This window comes from Orcinus orca, chromosome 11 (assembly GCF_937001465.1).
Source record: "Orcinus orca chromosome 11, mOrcOrc1.1, whole genome shotgun sequence".
NCBI lineage: Eukaryota > Metazoa > Chordata > Mammalia > Artiodactyla > Delphinidae > Orcinus > Orcinus orca.
The window spans coordinates 20,673,854-20,692,096 of NC_064569.1; the positions used below are offsets into that span (position 1 = coordinate 20,673,854).

Consider the following 18,243-nt stretch of genomic DNA (forward strand, 5'->3'; position numbering starts at 1 on the left):
CCTTCTTGACAGGCCCTGAATCAAGCCAATTTTTATTCACCCAGTCCCGTGAGACTGCCAAAATCTTTGAATAACTTCTCAGCCTCTTAGCTGCTGCTTTCAAATTGACAACTGTTTTGAGGAGAAAAGTGGCTCCAAATGTCAGGTTATCACTCTGAGTTTCCTCTCCTAGAAGAGGACTTGTGAGAATATAAGATGTAAAATCTATGAAATCTTTATGTATTTATTTATTTATTTGGTTGTGCCGGATCTTAGTTGTGGCAAGCGGGCTCCTTAGTTGTGGTTCATGGGCTCCTTAGTTGCAGCTCACTGGCTCCTTAGTTATGGCACATGGCTCCTTAGTTGTGGCATGAGAACTCTTAGTTGCAGCATGCGTGTGGGATCTAGTTCTCTGGCCAGGGTTCGAACTGGGGCCCCCTGCATTGGGAGTGTGGAGTCTTAACCACTGTGCCACCAGGTAAGTCCCAATCTATGAAACCTTGATCTACACTACCAAACTGCCTTCAGTGGTCTGACTTTATACCCATACTACATTGTATGAGGTTGCCTGTTTTGTAGAGAGGTTCACTTTTGAGCAATGTATATACCTGTTCCTTTCTTTTACATTACTGTTATGGTTTTTACTAAATTGTAGATATAACATTTTTACTCTTATAGAATAGCCCTAGAATTTCTCTATGTCATCCTCATTCTAGTGTTAACTGAAATCTCTGTGGGATGTTTTTATTTTTTGACAGAATTCCTTTTTGTTTTTGAGACTTGCTTTTTCTGCCTGGGAAGATGAGCAGTAGTTTGAGTTTTTCTTTTAACCAGATGACTCTAGAATAGCTCAGTTATCTCTTTGTTATCATATATGTAATTGGATATGTACAGTTGCTTTTCAAAAACATTTCATTATTCAAGTGAAATGTTTATTCATTCATGTTAAATTTTTTATTTTATGCATATAAGTAGAATAAATTAGCTTGTCTGAAAGAAAAAATACCATTGTTCATATCAGGGCTAGCCACTTCATTTGCCTTCCTTTTGATATAAGGCCAAAAGTTACAGGAAAATACTTCACATAATACATGGAAATTCACTGAGCCAGGGCTGTTAATCTGCTATCACACAACCTTCTGTAGTTATCTTTTTTTTCTTCCCTGTAAGCCTTCCCATTTTTCCTTAGTAGGAAAATGACTTGAAACCTCTAAGTTGTGACTGGCTGAGAGTGTAGAGTGATGTACCAATCATTCTGTCAGTAGCCTTTGCATGGTCTTGATTTACAGAGATTGAAAAGACAAATGGCTATATCACTTCTTTAAAAATGACAATTTTTCGTTATTTAAGCTCTGATTTTTCTAGTTGTTGTAGTCTACTTGATAGCTCCATGCTACTTTACTTATCTTACTTTAGATTTTTGCTACTCTAAAGTTTATTAAACTTATCTTTAGCATTTCAGTTCTTCCAATATGCATCTACCTAACATTATCTATGAAAATTGGCACCTGTGTTTATAGTTGCCATTAACACATGGAAAGACAAAGACCACATGATCACACTTTTTAATCAGATTCAGAAAAAGTATTTGACAAAATTCAACATCTTTTCACTATAAAAACTCTCAAAAAATAGGTAAAGAAGGACCATACCTCAGCACAATAAAGGACATATATGAAAAGCCCACAGCTAACACAATCAATGAGGAAAAACTTCCTCTAAGATCCACAACAAGGCAAGGATGCCTATTCTCACCACTGCTATTCATCTTAGTACTGGAAGTCCTACCCAGAGCAATCAGGAAAGAAAAAGAAACAGAAGGTGCCAAATTAGAAGGGAATAAGTGAATTATCTCTGTTTGCAGATGACATGATCATATAGGTAAAAAACCCTAAGAACACCACAAAACAAATTCAGTAAATTGTAGGATGCGAAAATCAACATACAAAAATCAGTGGCATTTCTGTACACTAACAAGGAACTAACCAAAAGGGAAATTAAGAAAACGATCCCATTTACATTAGCAACAAAAGAACAAAATACTTAGGCAATAACTTAACCAAAAAAATGAAAGATTTATACACTGAAAACTACAAAACACTGGTGAAGGAAATTTAAAAAGACACAAATAAATGGAAAGACATTCCATGTTCATGGATTGGAAGAATTAATGTTGTCAAAATGTTCATACCAGTCAAAGTGATTTAGAGATTCAATGCAATCCCCATCAAAATCCCAATGGCATTTTTAAACAGAAGCTGTAAAAAAAAAAAAAAATCCTAAAATTTATGTGAAACTACAAAAGACCCCAAATAGCCAAAGCATTCTTGAGCAAGAATAAAGCTGGAAGTATGACACTTCCTGACTTCAAATTATATTATAAAGCTAAAGTAACTAAAACAGTGTGGTACCAGCATTAAAAAAGACATATAGACCAATGGAACAGAATAGAGAACCCAGAAACAAACCCACACATTTATGGTCTACTGCTCTTCAACAGGAGTGCCAAGATGGGGAAAGAATAGTCTCTTTAATAAATGCTGGAAAAGTGGATATCCACATGCAAAAAATGAAATTGGACCTCTATCACACACCATACACAAAAATCAACTCAAAGTGGGTTAAAGACTTAAAGGTAAGGCTCAAAACCATAAAACTCCTATAAGAAAATATGGGGGAAAACCTTCTTGACATTCGTCTTGACAATAATTTCTTAGCTAACACACCAAAAGCACAGGTGAGAAAAGCAAATATAGAAAAATGGGATTACCTCAATTTAAAAAGCTCCTGCACAGCAAAGGAAACAATCAACAAAATGAAAAGGCAACCTACAAAATGGGAAAAAATATTTGCAAATCATATATTTGATAAGGGGTTAATATCTAAAATATATAAGGAACTCACACAACTCAATAGCAAAATATCAAATAATGCAAATAAAAAATGGGAAAGGACCTGAATAGACATTTTCCCAAAGAAGATATGTGAATGGCCAACAGGTACATAAAAAGGGGCTTAACATTACTAATCACAGGGAAACACAATCAAAACCACAATGAGATATCACCTCACACCTGTAAGAATAGCTGTTATCAAAGAGACAACAATAAGTATTGGCGAAGATGCAGAGAAAAGGGAACCCTGTGCACTGTTGGTGGGAATGTAAATTGATGCAGTGCTATGGAAAACAGTGTGGAGGCTCTTCAAAAGATTAAAAATAGAACTACCATATGATCCAGCAATCCCACTTCCAGGTATTTGAAGGAAATAAAATTACCATTTGTTGAGTTATCTGCACCACCATGTTCATTGCAGCATTATTCACAATAGCCAAGATACAGACACAAAGTGTCCATTGACAGATGAATGGATAAAGTGAATGTGGTATTTATTTTATAAATACAGTTGATTATTAAACAGTGCAGGGGTTAGGGGTGCCGACCACACACACAGTGGAAAATCAGCATATAACTTTATAGTCCGCCCTCCACATCCATGATTCCACATCCACAGATTCAGCCAAACACAGATCATGTAGTACTTGAGTATTAATTGAAAAAATTCCACCTATAAGTGAACCCAAGCAGTTCATACCTGTGTTGTTCAAGAGTCAGCTGTATATATATATATATATATATATATACACACACACACACACACACACACACACACACACATATATGTAATGGAGTATTATTCAGCCATAAAATGAAGGACGACCTGCCATTTGTGACAACATGGATGGATGTTGAGCACATTATGCTAAGTGAAATAAATCAGACAGAGAAAGACAAATACTCTATGATCTCACTTATATGTGGAATTTTAAAAAGCTGAATTCACATAAACAGAAATTAGAACAGTGTTTGCCAGAGGATAGAAGGTAGGGGAAATGGGGGAAATATTGGTCAAAGGATAAAAACTTCCAGTTATAAGATGAATAATTTCTGGGAATCTTATGAACAGCATGGTGACTATAGTTAAAAATACGGTATTATATACTTGAAAATTGCTAAGACAGTAGACAGTGGATCTTAAATGTTCTCACCAGAAAAAAAAAAAAAGGTAATTATGTGAAGGATGTGTTAACTAATTTTATTACGGTAATCATTTCACAATACATATGAGTATCAAATCATCATTATGTAAGTTACACAATGTTATTTGTCAATTATATCTCAATAAAAACCCCCAAAAGACAAAAAAATGAAGTTGTACGTCTTAAATATATGCAATTATGTCAATGATATCTCAATAAAACTGTCTAAAAAAAGTGAAAGAAGAAATGGTTATAAGCAGATCCATACTACAAAAAATGTTAAAGGAAGTTCTTTTCAGGTACTAGCATAATTAAAATGGATGGAAATATAATTTATAGATCAAAAAAATAAACAAAACAAAACAAACAAAAAGAACTAAAAAGCAAAGAAAAGCAGTGAAAATACATAAGGGTAAATATATAATATTTTTCTTATCATTTAAATTTCTTTTAAAAATTGATTATTTAAGCCAAAATAACTATGGAGTATGGGATTTACACCATATGTAGAAGTAAAATACGTGACAGCAGAAGCACAATGGCTGGGAAAAGAGAAATGAAATTATAGTATTCTAAGGCTCTTATACTATTTGTGAAGTGGTAAAATATAAGATGAGGGTAGTCTGTAATAGGCTCAAGATGTATCCTATAAACCTGGAAGGAACCCCTAAAATAAAAGAGTTATAGCTAATCAGCCAACAATGGAGATAAAATGGAATATAAATAATGATTAATTTCAAAGAAGACAGAAAAAGAAGAAAAAGAGAACAGAACAGTTGGGACAAATAGAAAATGAACAACAAGATAATAGAATTAATCAACCATATTAAAAATTACTTTAAATCTAAATTGTTTAAATGCCCAAATTAAAAGACAGAGATTGTCAGAAGATGAAAGAGCAAGCCTACTGCATTCTACCTGTCGATACAAAACGTAATATTAAATATAAAGACACAAATAGGCTAAAAGTAAAAGGATAAAAAAAGATATACCATGCTAACACTAGTAAAAGAAAGCTGGAATGCCTATATTGATATTAGACATAGTAGATTTCTGAGCAAAGAATAATGCCATGGATAAAGAAGTTTATTTCATAAGGATATAGACATCAATTCTATGTTGGAAGAAGATATAACAATCCTAAATGTTTATACACCTAAAAACAGGGCTTCAAAATACATGAAACTAAAACTGATAGAACTGCAAGAAGAAATCAATGAATCCACAATTATAGTTGGAAATTTTAACACCCCTTTTTCAATAATTGATGGACATAAAATCAACAAAAAAGACAATAGACTTAACACCATCAATCAATTTGACCTGATCAATATTTACAAAACACTCCACTCAACAATAAATATATTTACCAAAACATTTACCAGGATAGACAATATCTGCTATAAAGCAAGTCTCAATACATTTAAAAGGACTCAAGTCATATAAATTATGTTCTTTGACCACTATGAAACTGAATTAGAAATCAGTAACAAAAGATATCTGGAAAATCATCAGAACTGGAAAAGTCTGTAAAATATTTGGGAGCTAAATAATAGACTTCTTATTACTCAAGGATCAAAGAAGAAATAAAAATGGAAACTAGAAACTATTTTGATGCCACAGCTAAGTGCTGAATCTTGGGAAGACTATCCCTGGGAGAGGACTCAATCTAGCTATGCAGAGATAGCAAGGAGAGCCTGGAGTGTGTTCTGGGTGGAGCAGCGGTGGCCACTGTCAGCACACTCAGGAGTACACAGCAGCTCTCCCAGTGAGAGTGCCCTGGGCTCTGCCCACTCCATACTGCAGCTTAGCACTAGATCTGGGTCCTGGAAGAAGACTGCCACAGAGGCAGCCCAGATCTCAGGCAGCAGCTGAACCACCTCAATTCCTGCAGCCACAATACCTCAACCCCCAGCCCCAGCCTACTTCACATCACAGCTTTGCACTAGATTTAGGACAAACACAACAAAGAAAGGTAAGTGACCTTGGTGCTGCTTCTGATCAGAACCGTGGACACCTACACAAGCAGTGCATAGGTCCTCTGTGACTGCACAGACCTCATTGCTTCAGCAATCACCTCCTTTGGGGCAGGGCGTGCACTCAAGGGCAACAGAGTCTGATTGAACCTGATCCTCAGGGCTTCTGCTCCAACGACTGGGAAGTAGACCCTGCTCCTGACAGGGCAGCAACAGCCATGGAGCAGAGAGTAAGTCCAGCCTCACAACCTGCACAGGCTCTACACACTACAACACCAACCACACCCCTATCAAGGGGATAATGGCCAGCACACCTTTAGGAAAGACATGGCAAATGTCCATATCAAAAGCAGTCATCACACCAAAAACGCTGGACACACAATGTCTACACAGGGATGTTCCCACATAAAAACACCTCTTCAAGTGATGTTCAACACCACAGCAATCAGACAAGAAAAATTGAAAGGGAAGAAGGTAAAACTGTCAGTATTGCAGATGACATTATACTCTATATGGAGTCTCCACACAAAAACTATTAGAACTAATGAATGAATTCAGCAAGGTAGCAGGATACAAGATTAATATACAGAAATTTCTTGCATTTTTATACACTAATAATAAAGTAACAGAAAGAGAAATTTAAAAATCTTATTTCAAATCTCGTCAAAAAAATAAAATACTTAGGAATAAACTTAACCAAGGAGGTAAAAGACCTATATGCTGAAAAATATAACACAGTGACAAAGGAAAGTGCAGAAGATTCAAAGAAATGGAAAGATATATCATGTCTTTGGATAGGAAGAATTAATATTATTAAAATGGCCATAGTACCCAAAGCAATTTACAGATTCAATGCAATCGCTATCAAAATACCGTGACATTTTTTTCAGAACCAGAGCAAATATCCTAAAACTTATATGGAATCACAAAACCCCAGAATTGCCAAAGCGATACTGAGGAAAAAGAACAAAAGCTGGAAGTGTAACTCTTCCACACTTCGGACTGTACTACAAACCTGCAGTAATCAAAACTGTGGTATTGGCACAAAAACAGACTTATGGATCAATGCAACAAGATAGAGAGCCCAGAAATAAACCCACACACCTATTATCAATTAATGTACGACAAAGGAAAGAAGAATATACAATGGAGAAATGACCATCTCTTCAACAAGTGTTGTTGGGAAAGCTGGACAGCTAAAGCTGGATGTAAATCAATGAAATTAGAACATTTCCTCACACCATATGCAAAAGTAAAGTCAAAATTGTTTAAAGACCTAAATGTAAGACATGACACCATATAACTCCTAGAAGAGAACATAGGCAGAACATAATTTAACATAGGTTGTAGCAATATTTTCTTAGATCAGTCGCCCAAGGCAAAAGAAATAAAAGCAAAAGTAAACAAAGGGACATAACCAAACTTAAAAGCTTTTACACAGCAAAGGAAACCATCAACAAAACGAAAAGACAACCTATGGAATGGGGGAAAACAATTGCAAATGATGCAACCAACAGGGGGTTAATATCCAAAATGTATAAGCAGCTCATACAACTCAATAGTGAAGAAACAAAAAACTACATCCAAAAATGGGTGAAGACCTAAACAGACATTTTTCCAAAGAAGACACATGAAAAGATGCTCAACATCGCTAATTATTAGAGAAATGCAAATCAAAACCACAATGGGGAATCACCTCACACCTGTCAGAATGGCTATCATTAAAAAGTCTACAAATAATAAATGATGGAGAGGGTGTGGAGAAAATAAAACCCTCCTGCTGTTGGTGGGAATGTAAATTGGTGCAGCCACTATGGAAGACAGTACAGAGGTTCCTTCAAAACTAAAAATAGAGCTACCATATGATCCAGCAATCCCACTCCTGGGCATATATCTGGAAAATGTGGAAACTCAAATTTGAAAAGATACATGCACCCCAATGTTCATAGTAGTACTATTTACAATAGCCAAGGGATGGAAACAACCCAAGTGTCCATCAACAGAGGAGTGGATAATGAAGATGTGGTATATATATATATATATATATATATATATATATATATATATACACACAATGGAATATTACTCAGGCATAAAAATGAATGAAATATTGCCATTGGCAGCAACATGGATGGACCAAGAGAATTTTATACTTAGTGAAGTAAGTCAGAGAAAGACAAATAATATATCACATGTGGGATCTAAAAAATAATACAAATGAATCTATATACAAAACAGAAAGAGACTCACAGATATAGAAAACAAACTTATGGTTATCAAGGGGAGAGGGAGGGCAGGGGAGGGACAAATTAGGAGTATGGGATTAACAGATACAGACTACTACACCTAAAATACATAAGCAACAAAAATTTACTGTATAACACAAGGAATTCACTCTCTTGTAATAATCTATAATGGAATATAATAAAAAATGAATCACTATGCTACACACCTGAACCTAACAAAATATTGTAAATCAACTCTACTTAAATTTTAAAACAAAGGTACTTTGAAGTGAATGAAAATGAAAATAAAACACATCAAAATTTGTGGGATTCCACTAAAAGCTGTAGTTAGGGGAAATTTTACAGTGCTAAATGCTTGTATTAGAAGAGAAAATGTTTTCAAATCAATGATCTCAACTTCCACCTTGAGAAACTAGAAAAAAAAAATGAAACCTGAAGTAGGCAGAAGAAAGGGAATACAGATCAGAATGGAAATCTATGAATAGAAAACAAAGCAAAAAAAATTAGGGAAAATCAATTAAATGAAACACTGATTCTTTGAAGCTCAACAAAATTGATAACTCTTGAGCAAGATTTATCAGGAAAAAGAGAGAAGACACATACGGCCATTATCAGCAATAAAAAATGTGACATCACTACAGATTCTATAGATACTAAAAGGATAATAAGGGAATATTATGTATAATTTTACAACAATAAATCTGACAACTTAGATGAAATAGACAAATTCCTTGAAAGACACAAACTACTCAAGTTCACTCAAGAAGAAATAGGTAACCGGACTATCTTGACATCTATTTTAAAGAAGTAAAATCTGTAGGTGAAAACCTTCTCACAAAATAACTCCAGGCCCAGATGGCTTCACTGATGAATTCTATAAAATATTTAAGGAAAAAATAATATTACTTCTACACAAACTCTTCTAGAAAGTAAAGGAGGAGGGAATATATCCCAACTCATTTAATGAGTTGAGTATTACCCTGATACCAGGGCAGACAAAGACATTAACAGGTAAAGAAAACTACAGGCCAGTATTCTTCACAAACATAGATGCAGAAATTTGAAACAAAATTTTAGCCAATTGAATTCAACAATATATGAAAAAGATAAACATTCTGACCAAGGGAGGTTTATTCTAAGGGTGCGGGACTACTTTAACGTTTAAGAAATAAAAAATCATATGATCATCTCAACAGATGTATAAAAAGCATTTGACAAAATCCAGCATTCATTCATATATTCATTGCCACAGATCAAATATTCTGAATCAGAATCCTGTCACTCCTTTGTTTGAAACTTTCCCATTGCTTCCCATTGCCCATAGTGAAGTCTACATTGTCTGGTATTCAACGCTCACTGTGATCTGTCTCCAACCCTGACGCCTACAACCCTGTTATACCTCTTCATGCACTGCTCAGTACATCCATGCTTATACTCATATCTGATCTTAGCTTTTCTGCCTCCCTCATTTTGTTTATGTTGCTCCTTTGTTCAGCCCTGGCTGCGCATTAGAATTACCATGGCATTTAAAACAAAAACCAAAAAAACAAAAAACGATGCCCAATTCCACTAGAAATTTTGATTCAAAGAGTCTGGTGTAGAGTCAGGACATTAGAAGCTCCCCAGGTGATTCAATTTTGTGGGTAGAGTTGAAAACCAATGGTCTAGAATATTCTCAGAGACTCCAAATTTGCATATCCAAAATGTACTTATCTTTCCAAGATGTTTTCCATGATAACTCCTTCACAAAATCGTCCCAGACCATCTCTCCTGGGAAGAAAGCTATCCTCTGAATGCCTTATTACTTTACTTGCTTCTCTCTTGATCCTTACCTGAAGGTCTTTATGATCTGTTTGAGTAAAGTTTCTTAAAACCATATTCATAAGTTTTTTTTGAAGTTTTGCTGAAAATAAGTCATCATTTTTAACATGGTAAGTACTGTATGAATAATTTGATGAAGTGCTTTTAGATGGTTGAGAGAACACTTGGGTATTCACTACAATTAAGTGGCAAAGGTGGTTGATTTTAGGAAATCTGACATAAGGGGGAAAAGTTTTCCTTTATGTTTGACCCTTAACTTTGGCTAACAACTGCTTTTAGTCCTCAAACACCCTCTATCAACATATGCTTATCACTAATGGGCAGAAGACGTAAGTATACATTTCTCCAAAGAAGACATATAGATGCCAAAAGGCACACGAAAAGATGCTCATCATCACTAATTATTAGAGAAATGCAAATCAAAACTGCAGTGAGGTACCACTTCACACCGGTCAGAATGGCCATAACTAAAAAGTCTACAAATAATCAATGTTGGAGAGGGTGTGAAGACAAGGGAACCCTCACACACTGTTGGTGGGAATGTAAATTGGTGCAGCCATTATGGAAAACAGTATGGAGATACCTCAAAAAAACAAAAACAGAGTTGCCATATGATCCAGCAATCCCACTCCTGGGCATATATCCAGACAAAACTATAATTCAAAGAGAAACATGCACCCCAATGTTCATAGCAGCACTATTTACAATAGCCAAGCCATGGAAACAACCTAAATGTCCATTGACAGATGAATGGATATAGAAGATGTGGGGTATCTATCTATCTATCTATCTATACATCAGCCATAAAAAAAGAATGAAATAATGCCATACGCAGCAACATGGATGGACTGAGAGATGATCATACTAAGTGAAGTAAGTCAGAAAGAGAAAGACAAATACCATATGGTATCACTTATATGTGGAATCTAAAGTATGACACAAATGAACATATCTATGAAACATAAACAAACTCACAGACATAGAGAACAGACTTTTGGTTGCCAAGGGGGAGGAGGGGTGGGGGAGGGAAGGATTCGGAGTTTGGGATTTGCGGATGCAAACTAGTATACATAAGATGGATAAACAACAAGGTTGTACTGTATAGCACAGGGAACTATATTCAGAATCCTGTGATAAATCATAATGGAAAGAATATGGAAAAGAATGTATATATATGTATAACTGAGTCACTTTGCCGTATACCTGAAATTAACACGACATTGCAAATCAACTATACTTCAATAAAATTTTTTTTAAATGTGTGTTTATTACTAAAAATTCACAATTTAATCTGTTGTTTGTGCAACAAGAAAAACAGGGTTAAGTAAATGCATAGATGCGTCAGCTTTTATTTTAGTTCTAATATCAGCTTTCTTCCTGATCAATTCTTTTTTTCTACAGATACTAATAACCATAAAAATGGATCAGTAAGTTATAAATCCATCTTTTTCCTTCTGTCTTGAACTCAAGACAGATAGGAAAGAATTCTAAATCCATCTGATTGATTTGCCAATAATGAAAATTTTCTTGAATAATTGAGTTAACTTTATTGGTAAGCCTTATGTAGTGCTGTTTTCTCTGGCATCTTTGAAGAATTAACTTTCCTTGTTTGGTTCCCTAGAAAGTTATATTGATTCCTTTTAACTGCCCAGAATATGAAACAGTTATATTTTAATGGATTGCTTAGGGTCTTAGATGAGATCGTGGATCTAACAACAGTTTAGAACTTTATTTCCTACTAATTTATTACTGCTACCCCAATAGAAGATATTAAATAATTCAAATAGAGTATTTACCTGGATCTAGATTGGCCCACTTCTTCAAGAATCATAGAAAAGTGCTTCCAAGTTCTCTTGGTGGGGAATGAGTGCATGACAAGTTTCTTTGAATCACCAAACAAAGATAGGAAATAATCTTCCCCTTCCCCAACCACAGCTAGCTGAGAAGCAAGCACCGGCATAGTGTGTTTCTTTGGAATTTTGAAGTTGTTGAGTCCTTTCAAAGAAACCAAAGAAGGAAACAATAGAGAGAGAAGTAAATAAAAGATTAAAAGAAACCAAAGCTACTATCTTTATTCTTTGCTTCTACAAAATGATATTCTTTATACTTTTTACTGTCACAGTCAAACTAAGTGAGGATAGTTTGAAGCTTTAAACCAGTCTATAAAATAACCAGTGATTAACTTCCGGGAAGATGGCGGAAGAGTAAGACGCGGAGATCACGTTCCTCCCCACAGATACACCAGAAATACATCTACGCGTGGAACAACTCCTACAGAGCATCTACTGAACGCTGGCAGAAGACCTCAGACCTCCCAAAAGGCAAGAAACCCCCCACGTACCTGGGTAGGGCAAAAGAAAAAACTAAGCGGAGACAAAAGGACAGGGACGGGTCCTGCACCAGCGGGAGAGAGCTGTGAAGGAGGAAAAGTGTCCACACACTAGGAAGCCCCTTCGCGGGTGGAGACTTCGGGAGGCGGAGTGGGGGAGCTTGGGAGCCGCGGAGGAGAGCACAGCAACAGGGGTGCGGAGGGCAAAGCGGACAGATTCCAGCGCAGAGGATCGGGCCGACCGGCACTCACCAGCCGAGAGGCTTGTCTGCTCGCCCGCCGGGGCGGGCGGGACTGGGAGCTGAGGCTCCGGCTTTTGTCGGAGCGCCGGGAGAGGACTGAGGTTGGCGGCGTGAACACAGCCTGCAGGGCGTTAGTGCACCGCTGCTGGCCGGGAGAGAGTCCGGGGAGAAGTCTGGACCTGCCGAAGAGGCAAGAGACTTTTACGTCCCTCTTTGTTTCCTGGTGCACGAGGAGAGGGGATTAAGAACGCTGCTTGAGAGAGCTCCAGGGACGGGCGCGAGCCGCGGCTGAAAGTGCGGAGCCCAGAGACAGACATGAGACGCTAGGGCCGCTGCTGCCGCCACCGGGAGGCCTGTGTGCGAACACAGGTCACTAGCCACACGCCCTTCCGGGGAGCCTGTGCAGCCCGCCACTGCCAGGGTCCCGGGATCCAGGGACAACTCCCCCGGGAGAACGCACAGGCGCGCCTCAGGCTGCAACGTCTCGCCGGCCTCTGCCGCCGCAGGCCCGCCCCACACTCCGTGACCCTCCCTACCCCCGGGCCTGAGTGAGCCAGAGCCTCCGAATCAGCGGCTCCTTTAACCCCGTCCTGTCTGAGCAAAGAACAGACGCCCTCTGGCGACCTACACGCACAGGCGAGGCTAAATCCAAAGCTGAGCCCCTGGGAACTGTGAGAACAAAGAAGAGAAAGGGAAATCTCTCCCAGCAGCCTCAGAAGCAGCGGATTAAAGCTCCACAATCAACTTGATATACCCTGCATCTGTGGAATACCTGAGTAGACAAGGAATCATCCCAAATTAAGGAGCCCTGTGGATGAAAGGCGCTTGGTGCTGCAGCCAGGAGTCAGTGCTGTGCCTCTGAGGTGGGAGAGCCAACTTCAGGACACTGATCCACAAGAGACCTCCCAGCTGCACATAATATCAAACAGCAAAAATCTCCGAGATATCTCCATCTCAACGCCAGCACCCAGCTTCACTCAACGACCAGCAAGCTACAGTGCTGGACATCCTATGCCAAACAACTAGCAAGACAGGAACACAATCCCACCCATTAGCAGAGAGGCGGCCCAAAATCATAATAAGTCTACAGACACCCCAAAACACACCACCAGACGTGGACCTGCCCACCAGAAAGACAAGATCTAGCCTCATCCACCAGAACACAGGCACTAGTACCCTCCACCAGGAAGCCTACACAACCCACTGAACCAACCTTAGCCACTGGGGACAGACACAAAAAACAACAGGAACTACGAACCTTCAGCCTGCAAAAAAGGAGACCCCAAACACAGTAAGATAAGCAAAATGAAAAGACAGAAAAACACACCGCAGATGAAGGAGCAAGATAAAAACCCATCAGACCTAACAAATGAAGAGGAAATAGGCAGTCTACCTGAAAAAGAATTCAGAATAATGATAGTAAGGTTGATCCGAAATCTTGGAGATAGAATGGACAATAGAATGGACAAAATGCAAGAATCAGTTAACAAGGACCTAGAAGAACTAAAGATGAAACAAGCAACGATGAACAACACAATAAATGAAATTAAAAGTACTCTAGATGGGATCAATAGCAGAATAACTGAGGCAGAAGAACGGATAAGTGACCTGAAAGATAAAATAGTGGAAATAACTACTGCAGAGCAGAATAAAGAAAAAAGAATGAAAAGAACTGAGGACAGTCTCAGAGACCTCTGGGACAACATTAAACGTACCAACATTCGAATTATAGGGGTTCCAGAAGAAGAAGAGAAAAAGGAAGGGACTGAGAAAATATTTGAAGAGATTATAGTTGAAAACTTCCCTAATATGGGAAAGGAAATAGTTAATCAAGTCCAGGAAGCACAGAGAGTCCCATACAGGATAAATCCAAGGAGAAATACGCCAAGACACATATTAATCAAACTGTCAAAAATTAAATACAAAGAAAACATATTAAAAGCAGCAAGGGAAAAACAACAAATAACACACAAAGGAATCCCCATAAGGTTAACAGCTGATCTTTCAGCAGAAACTCTGCAAGCCAGAAGGGAGTGGCAGGACATATTGAAAGTGTTGAAGGAGAAAAACCTGCAACCAAGATTACTCTACCCAGCAAGGATCTCATTCAGATTTGATGGAGAAATTAAAACCTTTACAGACAAGCAAAAGCTGAGAGAGTTCAGCACTACCAAACCAGCTCTACAACAACTGCTAAAGGAACTTCTCTAGGCAAGAAACACAAAAGAAGGAAAAGACCTACAATAACAAACCCAAAACAATTAAGAAAATGGGAATGGGAACACACATATCGATAATTACCTTAAATGTAAATGGACTAAATGCTCCCACCAAAAGACACAGATTGGCTGAATGGATACAAAAACAAGACCCATATATTTGCTGTCTACAATAGACCCACTTCAGACCTAGAGACACATACAGACTGAAAGTAAGGGGATGGAAAAAGGTATTTCATGCAAATGGAAACCAAAAGAAAGCTGGAGTAGCAATTCTCATATCAGACAAAATAGACTTTAAAACAAAGACTATTAGAAGAGACAAAGAAGGACACTACATAATGATCAAGGGATCGATCCAAGAGGAAGATATAACAATTGTAAATATTTATGCACCCAACATAGGTGCACCTCAATACATAAGGCAAATACTGACAACCATAAAAGGGGAAATCGACAGTAACACATTCATAGTAGGGGACTTTAACACCCCACTTTCACCAATGGACAGATCATCCAAAATGAAAATAAATAAGGAAACACAAGCTTTAAATGATACATTAAATGAGATGGAGTTAATTGATATTTATAGGACATTCCATCCAAAAACAACAGAATACAAATTTTTCTCAAGTGCTCATGGAACATTCTCCAGGATAGATCATATCTTGGGTCACAAATCAAGCCTTGGTAAATTTAAGAAAATTGAAATTGTATCAAGTATCTTTTCCGACCACAACGCTATGAGACTCGATATCAATCACAGGAGAAGATCTGTAAAAAATACAAACACATGGAGGCTAAACAATACACTACTTAATAACGAAGTGATCACTGAAGAAATCAAAGGGGAAATCAAAAAATACCTAGAAACAAATGACAATGGAGACACGACGACTCAAAATCTATGGGATGCAGCAAAAGCAGTTCTAAGAGGGAAGTTTATAGCAATACAATCTTACCTTAAGAAACAGGAAACATCTCGAATAAACAACCTAACCTTGCACCTAAAGCAATTAGAGAAAGAAGAACAAAAAAACCCCAAAGTTAGCAGGAGGAAAGAAATCATAAAAATCAGATCAGAAATAAATGAAAAAGAAATGAAGGAAACGATAGCAAAGATCAATAAAACTAAAAGCTGGTTCTTTGAAAGGATAAACAAAATTGATAAACCATTAGCCAGACTCATCAAGAAAAAAAGGGAGAAGACTCAAATCAATAGAATTAGAAATGAAAAAGGAGAAGTAACAACGGACACTGCAGAAATACAAAAGATCATGAGAGATTACTACAAGCAACTCTATGCCAATAAAATGGACAACCTGGAAGAAATGGACAAATTCTTAGAAAGGCACAACCTGCCAAGACTGAATCAGGAAGAAACAGAAAATATGAACAGACCAATCACAAGCACTGAAATTGAAACTGTGATTAAAAATCTTCCAACAAGCAAAAGCCCAGGACCAGATGGCTTCACAGGCGAATTCTATCAAACATTTAGAGAAGAGCTATCACCTATCCTTCTCAGACTCTTCCAAAATATAGCAGAGGGAAGAACACTCCCCAACTCATTCTACGAGGCCACCATCACCCTGATACCAAAACCAGACAAGGATGTCACAAAGAAAGAAAACTACAGGCCAATATCACTGATGAACATAGATGCAAAGATCCTCAACAAAATACTAGCAAACAGAATCCAACAGCACATTAAACGGATCATACACCATGATCAAGTGGGGTTTATTCCAGGAATGCAAGGATTCTTCAATATACGCAAATCAATCAACGTGATACACCATATTAACAAATTGAAGGAGAAAAACCATATGATCATCTCAATAGATGCAGAGAAAGCTTTTGACAAAATTCAACACCCATTTATGATAAAAACCCTGCAGAAAGTAGGCATAGAGGGAACTTTCCTCAACATAATAAAGGCCATATATGACAAACCCACAGCCAACATCGTCCTCAATGGTGAAAAACTGAAAGCATTTCCACTAAGATCAGGAACAAGACAAGGTTGCCCACTCTCACCACTCTTATTCAACATAGTTTTGGAAGTTTTAGCCACAGCAATCAGAGAAGAAAAGGAAATAAAAGGAATCCAAATCGGAAAAGAAGAAGTAAAGCTGTCACTGTTTGCAGATGACATGATACTATACATAGAGAATCCTAAAGATGCTACCAGAAAACTACTAGAGCTAATCAATGAATTTGGTAAAGTAGCAGGATACAAAATTAATGCACAGAAGTCTCTGGCATTCCTATACACTAAGGATGAAAAATCTGAAAGTGAAATCAAGAAAACACTCCCATTTACCATTGCAACAAAAAGAATAAAATACCTAGGAATAAACCTACCTAAGGAGACAAAAGACCTGTATGCAGAAAATTATAAGACACTGATGAAAGAAATTAAAAATGATACAAATAGATGGAGAGATATACCATGTTCTTGGATTGGAAGAATCAACATTGTGAAAATGACTCTACTACCCAAAGCAATCTACAGATTCAATGCAATCCCTATGAAACTACCACTGGCATTTTTCACAGAACTAGAACAAAAAATCTCACAATTTGTATGGAAACACAAAAGACCCCGAATAGCCAAAGCAATCTTGAGAACGAAAAATGGAGCTGGAGGAATCAGGCTTCCTGACTTCAGACTATACTACAAAGCTACAGTAATCAAGACAGTATGGTACTGGCACAAAAACAGAAATATAGATCAATGGAACAGGATAGAAAGCCCAGAGATAAACCCACGCACATATGGTCACCTTATCTTTGACAAAGGAGGCAGAAATGTACAGTGGAGAAAGGACAGCCTATTCAATAAGTGGTGCTGGGAAAACTGGACAGCTACATGTAAAAGTATGAGATTAGATCACTCCCTAACACCATACACAAAAATAAGCTCAAAATGGATTAAAGACCTAAATGTAAGGCCAGAAACTATCAAACTCTTAGAGGAAAACATAGGCAGAACACTCTATGACATAAATCACAGCAAGATCCTTTTTGACCCACCTCCTAGAGAAATGGAAATAAAAACAAAAGTAAACAAATGGGACCTAATGAAACTTAAAAGCTTTTGCACAGCAAAGGAAACCATAAAGAAGACCAAAAGACAACCCTCAGAATGGGAGAAAATATTTGCAAATGAAGCAACTGACAAAGGATTAATCTCCAAAATTTATAAGCAGCTCATGCAGCTTAATAACAAAAGAACAAACAACCCAATCCAAAAATGGGCAGAAGACCTAAATAGACATTTCTCCAAAGAAGATATACAGAGTGCCAACAAACACATGAAAGAATGCTCAACATCACTAATCATTAGAGAAATGCAAATCAAAACTACAATGAGATATCATCTCACA

General features: G+C 37.4%; 1 protein-coding gene across 1 annotated transcript in view; it reads right to left on the minus strand.

Annotated features, from left to right (window-relative positions):
• Nucleotides 1–18,243, minus strand: part of LMNTD1 (lamin tail domain containing 1) — a 455,425-nt gene that overhangs the window by 35,867 nt on the left and 401,315 nt on the right. Inside the window, exon 12 of the mRNA XM_049694225.1 lies at nt 11,858–12,056. Within this exon, the coding sequence (XP_049550182.1) occupies nt 11,858–12,056 (199 nt within the window). The remainder of the gene's footprint in view (nt 1–11,857; nt 12,057–18,243) is intronic.